A 12,817-nucleotide genomic window follows, 5' to 3' on the forward strand; every position below is an offset into this window, starting at 1 on the left:
ATAATAATTACTTATAATACTTAACCGGTGCAATATGGCGACGACGACAAGGGACTATATATATCGTACGAGGAACAATATGCAACCAGTCCCTCTTAGCAGTGACTAGCGCAGCATGAGCTCCGTACCAACCTCTCCCTCTCTAGTGCTCGCCGAGGACATCCTCTACAATGACATCGACAACAAATCCTACCAAGAAATTGAAGACGGATACTTCGCTATCCGAACTGCATACCCACATTGGCGCCCTACAAGACACAACTTCCCCCAGAGAGACGGATACTGGGACGAGTGCGCACAGCCCCTCGAACGCGAAGTCCCGGCCCACACGGGCCCTGTCAACATCCCCTTGTGGCTTCACCATTTTGAGCAATGTTCCGTAAGTACCCCTTTATTTTTTTTTTTAATTATAAGACAGTGAAGTGAATACAGTGAAGTAACGTACGACTAGACCTGGTCAGTGAGTTGGACGCGACGACTAGCTAGTTGTTACGTCCAATAAGTTTTCGAGCTAGTCGCGTTGTCACGTCCAATAAGTGTTCACCCTAAGTCGAGTCTTTTCGTCCATTCCAGGGACATCTCTCACCTAGTCGGGAGGGGTCCGGACATAGACGCGGGGGAACAACCCCTCTTCGATCACTTCCAGAACGGAAACATGGACATCCGGAATACGCTGATGGAATTCAGCAAGACAATAACGATGTTCAAGAACCTAACCTGGAAGGGAAAACGAGTGGATCAAGTGGTACACGACCTCCTATCGAAAATGATGACACTCATCCACGAACTCAAGACCAGAATCCCAGACATGGGGGAGGACAACAAGATAACTTTCTTTAGACCTACTCCTATGGGCACGCTAAGCGTCTTACTCAGCCCAAAAAAAAAGGTTCCCCCCCCGGAGGGGGGACCCTCGTACGAGGAACAATAAGGAAGTAGGCCTATTGTGCGACTCTGTCGCTTTGAGTAATACCTGAGTAACGTACGACTAGGCCTGGTTGGTGAGTTGGACGTAACAACTAGCTAGTCGTCGCGTCCAACTCATGGTAGAGGTCTAGTCGTCGTTCATATCGAAGTCACTGGTAGTCGGTTGTTGTAGTCGTTCTTCAGTGTTGATATTAGCAGTGACCATAGATACCACTCCAAAGTATTATAAATGTTTTGTACTTTCTATAACACTAGGGAGTGATATTAATGGGTTGCTTTATTATACTGGTGATTACATAGTGGTTGTTTAATAACTAGAGTTTATAATATAGTTATTAATAATAATAAAATTAAAATATATAACAACTAGTCGTTCTATTTTAAATTATAATACAACAACTAGTATTATAAGTAATTATTATATAGTAATCCTTATTTTAGAGTGTCCTTATTTTAGAGTGTCCTTATTTTAGAGTGTCCTTTATTTACCCTTCACCTTTTTCACAATCTTATTTTGAGACTGCAGTTGTTGTTTCTCTAAGTCTAATACAGTGAGTACATTGACTATAGTAAATTCCTTATCTTGTCTATGGAACTTAATGAATACTTTCTGCTGCTGCAGAGCTTCCTTAATAGTAATGTCTAGATTAACAAGTGGCTTGGCTGAAGCGGTGAGTAACGTGAGGAAGCAAGCGTTGGCGTAGTACTTCTTGCGAAGATGATCTTCTTGGACGAGTAGGATAGGAGCATCTCTTCCGTCTCTCGTTGTGTTTTCCAGTACGTCTAGGACTTGGACAGTCTTGTTGTCTTGCAGGTCGAGGAGTGAGTAGATTCTGTTGGACTGTAGGACGTTGTTCAGGTAGTCTGTTGATAGAGATTAGGACTGACTTAGTAGACTCCGTATGAACCTGATATGTTGTATTGGAATCCTGTGTGTGCTGCTTTAGCTGCTGCTCTTTCCCTTCAGTCGATCCGGCTGCATACTCTGTTAACGAAAGAGAGAAAGCGACTTAGATATAAGTGACGACTAGGGGTAGATAGCTTGTTGGACGCGACAACGCGACTAGCTTGAAAATGTGTTGGACGTGACAACTAGCTAGTCGTCGCGTCCAACTCATGGTAGAGGTCGATCCGGCTGCATACTCTGTTAACGAAAGAGAAAGCGACTTTGATATAAGTGACGACTAGGGGTAGATAGCTTGTTGGATCGACAACGCGACTAGCTTGAAATAGTGTTGGACGTGACAACTAGCTAGTCGTTGCGTCCAACTCATGACTGAGGTCTAGTCGTCATTCATATCCGAGCCGTTCTTGCCTAGTTTGTCTATGGTGTCTGTTGCATCACGCCGGACTCTATGGTTGTGCTGGCTCGGTGCCCCCCTGCTCTGAGTCCTCGTCCTCGTCCTCCTGACGGCCTCTTCTTGGGTGTTGTTTCGGAGTCAAGAGGTCTGCCATGTTTGATGTTGTAGTGTATTTTGTAGGCTGTTTCCTGGATTCTGTCCGAATGCAGAATGAGGTACTTGTGCAGGGTTGCAGCCTTTATGTTCCTCGGATGAGTTGCCAGAGGTGCGTAAGGAGTTGTCCCGTCGCGTATTTGTTTGTTGAGGTTGAACTGGAAGAGACGTACCTCGAATGGCTTGTTTGTCAGGTCCGTCTAGCATCTGTGTCAGTGATGTGTTGCTAGTGAGGAATAAGGAATACGAGGAATCTCTTCGTAATGTGCGTTCTTCACGTCTGTTTCCAGTTTTCTCCTCCAGTGCGTTCTTGTATAGTTGTATGTTGGTGATGCTGATGATCGGTTCTTCAGACAGGACACATGTTGATTCAGGTAGACGACTGAGTATGAATCGATCGCCTTCGCTGGTTTTGCTATGGGTACTGGTCGATGTCGATGAGCATGTTCATGATCATGGTTTTGCCTGTGTTTGGACGTCCTTGGATGAGGGAAGCCGTTGCGTTTTGCGTCCATTTTGTCGAAGATGTAGATGAATGAGCCGAAGAAGATCCACTTGTTGATGTTGTTGGCTTGCAGGATGGTGTTGATGTAGTTGATGTCTTGTTCTTCCTCTGACGTCAGAGCTATACGTTCTGAGTCTGTCGTGTTGGTTTCACGTCTGAGCCGTTGGAGATAGGGCGTGGCCCTGTCTCTCTCCAGTTTGTCTTTGTGCCAGATGTGGAAGATGGTTGAGAGGTGTGATTTGTATTGATTTCCGTAGAGTTTGAAGAGCATGGCTAAGTCGTTGCTTGGTATGCGGCGGAGTTGTGCTAAGTTGTGTGGATTGTATTTGTCCAGGATGTTGTAGATGGTGTTGTAGGTGTTTTCGTAAGTTTGTGTCTTGCTGTTGTCGCGTAGCTCTTGTTCCAGTTGTCGTACTTCTCGTTTTTGTTGCATGAGTTGTTGGCACAGTGTGAGGGATTCGTCTGATCCCAGTGGTGGAGTTGCGTATGTTTGGTAGTCGCTTAGGAAGGTGTCGAAGGCGTTGATTCCATCTCCAACTTTAGTGTAGTTCTGGAGACCGTAACGGCAGAGATATGAAAAGAACCTCCTTCGATTGGTCCGATAGCCTCTGTGTCATAGGAAGGATCCATAGTTGGAAGGAGAGCTGGTGTTGGTGAGAGTGCGGACTCTTCTGATTCTTTGTGGTAGCCTAAGTCTCGTACGTGCCGAGTGTAAGACCTTAGACTGTGGAAGGTTCTTGTGTATGTGTCTCCTACTGTTTTTAGTCCTTTTGGTTGTTGCGTGAGTTGGTTGTACGTATTGGTGTTCATGGTTTGTGATGTGAAATGTGAATGTGTTTTTTCTGCGTCCGGTTTGGATGTGATATAGGTGGTTGATTGCGCCATGGTGTGAAAGAGTCTGATGTCTCCACTCTGTTTTTGTTTGATGTCTGTGTTTCCTAGCTTGGTGTCTCTGATGTGTCTGCCTGCTGTGTAAGAGACTCTATAGCCTGCCTCTACGATGGTAGCTACGTCTGCTCGTCCTGCCCAGAATTTCTACTCTTCGCATGTCTCGTCACAGTTGGTTGTGTAGATGGGTATTTCGTGATCTCGGAAGGTGTATAGCTTACTAGAGAGGAGTGTAATGTTATAGGCGTTTCCGGCTGATTGTTTGCGTGCTGTGGTCATGAATGTAAGTGTTCTGTATTTATCAGGTAGGAGTCTAAAGTCGAATAGACTGTTGTCGAAGGTCTTCCCTTCAGTCGATCCGGCTGCATACTCTGTTAACGAAAGAGAGAAAGCGACTTAGATATAAGTGACGACTAGGGGTAGATAGCTTGTTGGACGCGACAACGCGACTAGCTTGAAAATGTGTTGGACGTGACAAGTAGCTAGTCGTCGCGTCCAACTCATGGTAGAGGTCTAGTCGTCATTCATTTCCAAGTTGCTGTCTGGTAGTCGGTTGTTGTAGTTGTTCTTCAGTGATGATATTAGCAGTGACCATATATACCACTGCAAAGTATTATAAATGTTTTGTACTTTCTATAACACTAGGGAGTGATATTAATGGGTTGCTTTATTATACTGGTGATTACATAGTGGTTGTTTAATAACTAGAGTTTATAATATAGTTATTAATAATAATAAAATTAAAATATATAACAACTAGTACACTTATTTTTAATTTATATAAGGCGACTACTATTATGAGTAATCCTTATAGTAAGTCTTATTATAGAGAGTACTTTATTTACCCTTCACCTTTTTTACAATCTTATTTTGAGACTGCAGTTGTTGTTTCTCTGCGTGCTGTGGTCATGAATGTAACTGTTATGTATTTGTCAGGTAGGAGTCTACAGTCGAATAGACTGTTGTCGAAGGTCTTCCCTTCAGTCGATCCGTCTGCATACTCTGTTAACGAAAGAGAGAAAGTGACTTAGATTCAAGTGACGACTAAAGGTTTTCAGAGTATTGGACGTGACAACGCGACTAGCGCTGAAAACTTATTGGACGTGACGACTAGCTAGTTGTCACGTCCAACTCACCACACACGCCTAGTCGTACGTTACTTAAGTGCCGCTAAAAGCGACGGAGTCGCGCTATAGGCCTAGCTGCATATTGTTCTTCGTACAATATATATAGTCCATAGTCGTCGTCGTCATATTGGACCGGATAAGGCCCTTAGGGCCGATGCTAAGCATCTTAACCGGTCCAATATGACGACGACGACTATGGACTATATATATTGTACGAAGAACAATATGCAGCTAGGCCTATAGCGCGACTCCGTCGCTTTTAGCGGCACTTAAGTAACGTACGACTAGGCGTGTGTGGTGAGTTGGACGTGACAACTAGCTAGTCGTCACGTCCAATAAGTTTTCAGCGTTAGTCGCGTTGTCACGTCCAATACTCTGAAAACCTCTAGTCGTCACTTGAATCCAAGTCACTTTCTCTCTTTCGTTAACAGAGTATGCAGCCGGATCGACTGAAGGGAAGACCTTCGACCACAGTCTATTCGACTGTAGACTCCTACCTGACAAATACAGAACAGTTACATTCATGACCACAGCACGCAGAGAAACAACAACTGCAGTCTCAAAATAAGATTGTAAAAAAGGTGAAGGGTAAATAAAGTACTCCCTATAATAAGACTTACTATAAGGATTACTCATAATAGTAGTCGCCTTATATAAATTAAAAATAAATTAATGCTAGTTGTTATATATTTTAATTTTATTATTATTAATAACTATATTATAAACTCTAGTTATTAAACAACCACTATGTAATCACCAGTATAATAAAGCAACCCATTAATATCACTCCCTAGTGTTATAGAAAGTACAAAACATTTATAATACTTTGCAGTGGTATCTATGGTCACTGCTAATATCAACACTGAAGAACAACTACAACAACCGACTACCAGACAGCAACTTGGAAATGAATGACGACTAGACCTCTACCATGAGTTGGACGCGACGACTAGCTAGTTGTCACGTCCAACACATTTTCAAGCTAGTCGCCTTGTCGCGTCCAACAAGCTATCTACCCCTACTCGTCACTTATATCTAAGTCGCTTTCTCTCTTTCGTTAACAGAGTATGCAGCCGGATCGACTGAAGGGAAGACCTTCGACAACAGTCTATTCGACTGTAGACTCCTACCTGATAAATACAGAACACTTACATTCATGACCACAGCACGCAAACAATCAGCCGGAAACGCCTATAACATTACACTCCTCTCTAGTAAGCTATACACCTTCCGAGATCACGAAATACCCTTCTACACAACCAACTGTGACGAGACATGCGAAGAGTACAAATTCTGGGCAGGACGAGCAGACGTAGCTAGCATCGTAGAGGCAGGCTATAGAGTCTTTTACACAGCAGGCAGACACATCAGAGACACCAAGCTAGGAAACACAGACATCAAACAAAAAACAGAGTCGAGACATCAGACTCTTTCACACCATGGCGCAATCAACCACCTATCTCACATCCTAACCGTACGACTAAAATACACATTCACATTTCACATCACAAACCATGAACACCAATACGTACAACCAACTCACGCAACAACCAAAAGGACTAAAAACAGTAGGAGACACATACACAAGAACCTTCCACAGTCTAAGGTCTTACACTCCACACGTACGAGACTTAGGCTACCACAAAGAATCAGAAGAGTCCGCACTCTCACCAACACCAGCTCTCCTTCCAACTATGGATCCTTCCTATGACACAGAGGCTATCGGACCAATCGAAGGAGGTTCTTTTCATATCTCTGCCGTTACGGTCTCCAGAACTACACTAAAGTTGGAGATGGAATCAACGCCTTCGACACCTTCCTAAGCGACTACCAAACATACGCAACTCCACCACTGGGATCAGACGAATCCCTCACACTGTGCCAACAACTCATGCAACAAAAACGAGAAGTACGACAACTGGAACAAGAGCTACGCGACAACAGCAAGACACAAACTTACGAAAACACCTACAACACCATCTACAACATCCTGGACAAATACAATCCACACAACTTAGCACAACTCCGCCGCATACCAAGCAACGACTTAGCCATGCTCTTCAAACTCTACGGAAATCAATACAAATCACACCTCTCAACCATCTTCCACATCTGGCACAAAGACAAACTGGAGAGAGACAGGGCCACGCCCTATCTCCAACGGCTCAGACGTGAAACCAACACGACAGACTCAGAACGTATAGCTCTGACGTCAGAGGAAGAACAAGACATCAACTACATCAACACCATCCTGCAAGCCAACAACATCAACAAGTGGATCTTCTTCGGCTCATTCATCTACATCTTCGACAAAATGGACGCAAAACGCAACGGCTTCCTCATCCAAGGACGTCCAAACACAGGCAAAACCATGATCATGAACATGCTCATCGACATCATGAACCCGGTACGTATAGCCAAAACCAGCGAAGGCGATCGATTCATACTCAGTCGTCTACCTGAATCAACATGTGTCCTGTACGAAGAACCGATCATCAGCATCACCAACATACAACTATACAAGAACGCACTGGGAGGAGAAAAACTGGAAACAGACGTGAAGAACGCACATTACGAAGAGATTCCTCGTATTCCTTGGTTCCTCACTAGCAACACATCACTGACACAGATGCTAGACGGACCTGACAAACAAGCCATCGACGTACGTCTCTTCCAGTTCAACCTCAACAAACAAATACGCGACGGGACAACTCCTTACGCACCTCTGGCAACTCATCCGAGGAACATAAAGGCTGCAACCCTGCACAAGTACCTCATTCTGCATTCGGACAGAATCCAGGAAACAGCCTACAAAATACACTACAACATCAAACATGGCAGACCTCTTGACTCCGGAATCAACACCCATGAAGAGGCCCCGTCAGGAGGACGAGGACGAGGACTCGCAGCAGGGGGCACCGAGCCAGCACAACCATAGAGTCCGGCGTGATGCAACAGACACCATAGACAAACTAGGCAAGAACGGCTCGGATATGAATGACGACTAGACCTCAGTCATGAGTTGGACGCAACGACTAGCTAGTTGTCACGTCCAACACTATTTCAAGCTAGTCGAGTTGTTACGTTCAACTCACCAACCACCCCTAGTCGTCACTTATATCTAAGTCGCTTTCTCTTTTTTGTTGACAGAATATGCAGCCGGGTCCACTGAGGGCAAGACCTTCGACAACACTCTATTCGACTGTAGACTCCTACCTGATAAATACAGAACAGTTACATTCATGACCACAGCACGCAAACAATCAGCCGGAAGCGCTTATAACATCACACTCATATCTAACAAACTATACACTTTCCGAGATCACGAGATACCCTTCTACACAACCAACTGTGACGAGACATGCGAAGAGTACAAATTCTGGGCAGGACGAGCAGACGTAGCCACCATCGTAGAGGCAGGCTATAGAGTCTCATACACAGCAGGCAGACACGTCAGAGACGCCAAACTAGGAAACACAGACATCAAACAAAAACAGAGTGGAGACATCAGACTCTTTCACACCATGGCGCAATCAACCACCTCTATCACATCCAAACCAGACGCAGAAAAAACACATTCACATTTCACATCACAAACCATGAACACCAATACGTACAACGAACTCATGCAACAACCGAAAGGACTAAAAACAGTAGGAGACACATACACCAGAACTTTCCACAGTCTACGCTCTTACTCTCCACATGTACAAGACTTAGGCTACCACAAACAATCAGAAACATCTACACTCTCAGCAACACCAGCTCTTCTCCCAACTATGGATCCTTCCTATGACACAGAGGCTATCGGATACAACACTGCTACACAACCTAAACACCAACAACTACCACAAGGGACGATCTCAACCAAATACAGTCACTACAACGTAGCTTATCCAGCCAACATCATCTTCTTCCACAAACAAGCAGGCGATCAGGCCACATCAGAAACACCTAGAGTAGAAGAATGTGACATAGAAATAACTAAATGGCTAACAGTCAAATTCGAACTCGCACGTATCAGACAACCCTTTCACAATCCTTCACTAGTCAATAGAAACTTACATCCTCTACCAAGAGCAGCACCTAAAGCAACAGACCAGGGATTCCAATACAACATATCAGGTTCATACGGAGTCTACTAAGTCACTCCTAATCTCTATCAACAGACTACCTGAACAACGTCCTACAGTCCAACAGAATCTACTCACTCATCGACCTGCAAGACAACAAGACTGTCCAAGTGTTAGACGTACTGGAAAACACAACGAGAGACGGAAGAGATGCTCCTATCCTACTCGTCCAAGAAGATCATCTTCGCAAGAAGTACTACGCCAACGCTTGCTTCCTCACGTTACTCACCGCTTCAGCCAAGCAACTTGTTAATCTAGACATTACTATTAAGGAAGCTCTGCAGCAGCAGAAAGTATTCATTAAGTTCCATAGACAAGATAAGGAATTTACTATAGTCAATGTACTCACTGTATTAGACTTAGAGAAACAACAACTGCAGTCTCAAAATAAGATTGTGAAAAAGGTGAAGGGTAAATAAAGGACACTTTAAAATAAGGACACTCTAAAATAAGGATTACTATATAATAATTACTTATAATACTAGTTGTTGTATTATAATTTAAAATAGAACGACTAGTTGTTATATATTTTAATTTTATTATTATTAATAACTATATTATAAACTCTAGTTATTAAACAACCACTACGTAATCACCAGTATAATAAAGCAACCCATTAATATCACTCCCTAGTGTTATACAAAGTACAAAACATTTATAATACTTTGGAGTGGTATCTATGGTCACTGCTAATATCAACACTGAAGACCCAGCGACTTCGATATGAATGACGACTAGACCTCAGCCACGAGTTCAACGCAACGACTAGCTAGTTGTCACTTCCAACTCGCCACATAGCCCTAGTCGTACATTACTTAGGCCTTACTAAAAGCGACAGAGTCGCGCTATAGGCCTAGTTCCTATTGTTCCTCGTACGAGGGTCCCCCCCTGGGGGGGGAAACTTTTTTTTGGGGCTGAGTAAGACGCTTAGCGTCGGGCCTAAGGCCCTTACTCAGCCCAAAAAAAAAGGTTCCCCCCCGGAGGGGGGACCCTCGTACGAGGAACAATAAGGAACTAGGCCTATAGCGCGACTCTGTCGCTTTTAGTAAGGCCTAAGTAATGTACGACTAGGGCTATGTGGCGAGTTGGAAGTGACAACTAGCTAGTCGTTGCGTTGAACTCGTGGCTGAGGTCTAGTCGTCATTCATATCGAAGTCGCTGGGTCTTCAGTGTTGATATTAGCAGTGACCATAGATACCACTCCAAAGTATTATAACGACTAGGGCTATGTGGCGAGTTGGAAGTGACAACTAGCTAGTCGTTGCGTTGAACTCGTGGCTGAGGTCTGGTCGTCATTCATATCGAAGTCGCTGGGTCTTCATTGTTAATATTAGCAGTGACCATAGATACCACTCCAAAGTATTATAAATGTTTTGTACTTTGTATAACACTAGGGAGTGATATTAATGGGTTGCTTTATTATACTGGTGATTACATAGTGGTTGTTTAATAACTAGAGTTTATAATATAGTTATTAATAATAATAAAATTAAAATATATAACAACTAGTCGTTCTATTTTAAATTATAATACAACAACTAGTATTATAAGTAATTATTATATAGTAATCCTTATTTTAGAGTGTCCTTATTTTAAAGTGTCCTTTATTTACCCTTCACCTTTTTCACAATCTTATTTTGAGACTGCAGTTGTTGTTTCTCTAAGTCTAATACAGTGAGTACATTGACTATAGTAAATTCCTTATCTTGTCTATGGAACTTAATGAATACTTTCTGCTGCTGCAGAGCTTCCTTAATAGTAATGTCTAGATTAACAAGTGGCTTGGCTGAAGCGGTGAGTAACGTGAGGAAGCAAGCGTTGGCGTAGTACTTCTTGCGAAGGTGATCTTCTTGGACGAGTAGGATAGGAGCATCTCTTCCGTCTCTCGTTGTGTTTTCCAGTACGTCTAGGACTTGGACAGTCTTGTTGTCTTGCAGGTCGAGGAGTGAGTAGATTCTGTTGGACTGTAGGACGTTGTTCAGGTAGTCTGTTGATAGAGATTAGGACTGACTTAGTAGACTCCGTATGAACCTGATATGTTGTATTGGAATCCTGTGTGTGCTGCTTTAGCTGCTGCTCTTTCCCTTCAGTCGATCCGGCTGCATACTCTGTTAACGAAAGAGAGAAAGCGACTTAGATATAAGTGACGACTAGGGGTAGATAGCTTGTTGGACGCGACAACGCGACTAGCTTGAAAATGTGTTGGACGTGACAACTAGCTAGTCGTCGCGTCCAACTCATGGTAGAGGTCGATCCGGCTGCATACTCTGTTAACGAAAGAGAGAAAGCGACTTAGATATAAGTGACGACTAGGGGTAGATAGCTTGTTGGACGCGACAACGCGACTAGCTTGAAATAGTGTTGGACGTGACAACTAGCTAGTCGTTGCGTCCAACTCATGACTGAGGTCTAGTCGTCATTCATATCCGAGCCGTTCTTACCTAGTTTGTCTATGGTGTCTGTTGCGTCACGCCGGACTCTATGGTTGTGCTGGCTCGGTGCCCCCTGCTGCGAGTCCTCGTCCTCGTCCTCCTGACGGGGCCTCTTCATGGGTGTTGATTCCGGAGTCAAGAGGTCTGCCATGTTTGATGTTGTAGTGTATTTTGTAGGCTGTTTCCTGGATTCTGTCCGAATGCAGAATGAGGTACTTGTGCAGGGTTGCAGCCTTTATGTTCCTCGGATGAGTTGCCAGAGGTGCGTAAGGAGTTGTCCCGTCGCGTATTTGTTTGTTGAGGTTGAACTGGAAGAGACGTACGTCGATGGCTTGTTTGTCAGGTCCGTCTAGCATCTGTGTCAGTGATGTGTTGCTAGTGAGGAACCAAGGAATACGAGGAATCTCTTCGTAATGTGCGTTCTTCACGTCTGTTTCCAGTTTTTCTCCTCCCAGTGCGTTCTTGTATAGTTGTATGTTGGTGATGCTGATGATCGGTTCTTCGTACAGGACACATGTTGATTCAGGTAGACGACTGAGTATGAATCGATCGCCTTCGCTGGTTTTGGCTATACGTACCGGGTTCATGATGTCGATGAGCATGTTCATGATTATGGTTTTGCCTGTGTTTGGACGTCCTTGGATGAGGAAGCCGTTGCGTTTTGCGTCCATTTTGTCGAAGATGTAGATGAATGAGCCGAAGAAGATCCACTTGTTGATGTTGTTGGCTTGCAGGATGGTGTTGATGTAGTTGATGTCTTGTTCTTCCTCTGACGTCAGAGCTATACGTTCTGAGTCTGTCGTGTTGGTTTCACGTCTGAGCCGTTGGAGATAGGGCGTGGCCCTGTCTCTCTCCAGTTTGTCTTTGTGCCAGATGTGGAAGATGGTTGAGAGGTGTGATTTGTATTGATTTCCGTAGAGTTTGAAGAGCATGGCTAAGTCGTTGCTTGGTATGCGGTGGAGTTGTGCTAAGTTGTGTGGATTGTATTTGTCCAGGATGTTGTAGATGGTGTTGTAGGTGTTTTCGTAAGTTTGTGTCTTGCTGTTGTCGCGTAGCTCTTGTTCCAGTTGTCGTACTTCTCGTTTTTGTTGCATGAGTTGTTGGCACAGTGTGAGGGATTCGTCTGATCCCAGTGGTGGAGTTGCGTATGTTTGGTAGTCGCTTAGGAAGGTGTCGAAGGCGTTGATTCCATCTCCAACTTTAGTGTAGTTCTGGAGACCGTAACGGCAGAGATATGAAAAGAACCTCCTTCGATTGGATACTTCTTGGAGAGTGTCAGTAGCCTCTGAAGTTTCTGAGCTTGATGCACCAAAGTCGTTGAGGATTCGGGTGAGGCGCTTGGCTTTGTTGG

At 44.1% G+C, this 12,817-nt stretch overlaps 1 protein-coding gene across 1 annotated transcript; it reads left to right on the forward strand.

Moving 5' to 3' along the window:
* Nucleotides 1-3,886: 3,886 nt before the first annotated feature.
* Nucleotides 3,887-7,839, forward strand: LOC145403607 (uncharacterized). Its single transcript, XM_080275286.1, has 2 exons — nucleotides 3,887-3,945; nucleotides 6,618-7,839. The coding sequence occupies exons 1-2, from the start codon at nucleotides 3,887-3,889 to the stop codon at nucleotides 7,837-7,839; spliced, it is 1,281 nt and encodes a 426-aa protein (XP_080131412.1).
* Nucleotides 7,840-12,817: the final 4,978 nt, after the last annotated feature.

Source organism: Coenobita brevimanus, chromosome 7 (assembly GCF_032717465.1).
Source record: "Coenobita brevimanus isolate Jiangsu-jjx chromosome 7, ASM3271746v2, whole genome shotgun sequence".
Classification (NCBI taxonomy): domain Eukaryota; kingdom Metazoa; phylum Arthropoda; class Malacostraca; order Decapoda; family Coenobitidae; genus Coenobita; species Coenobita brevimanus.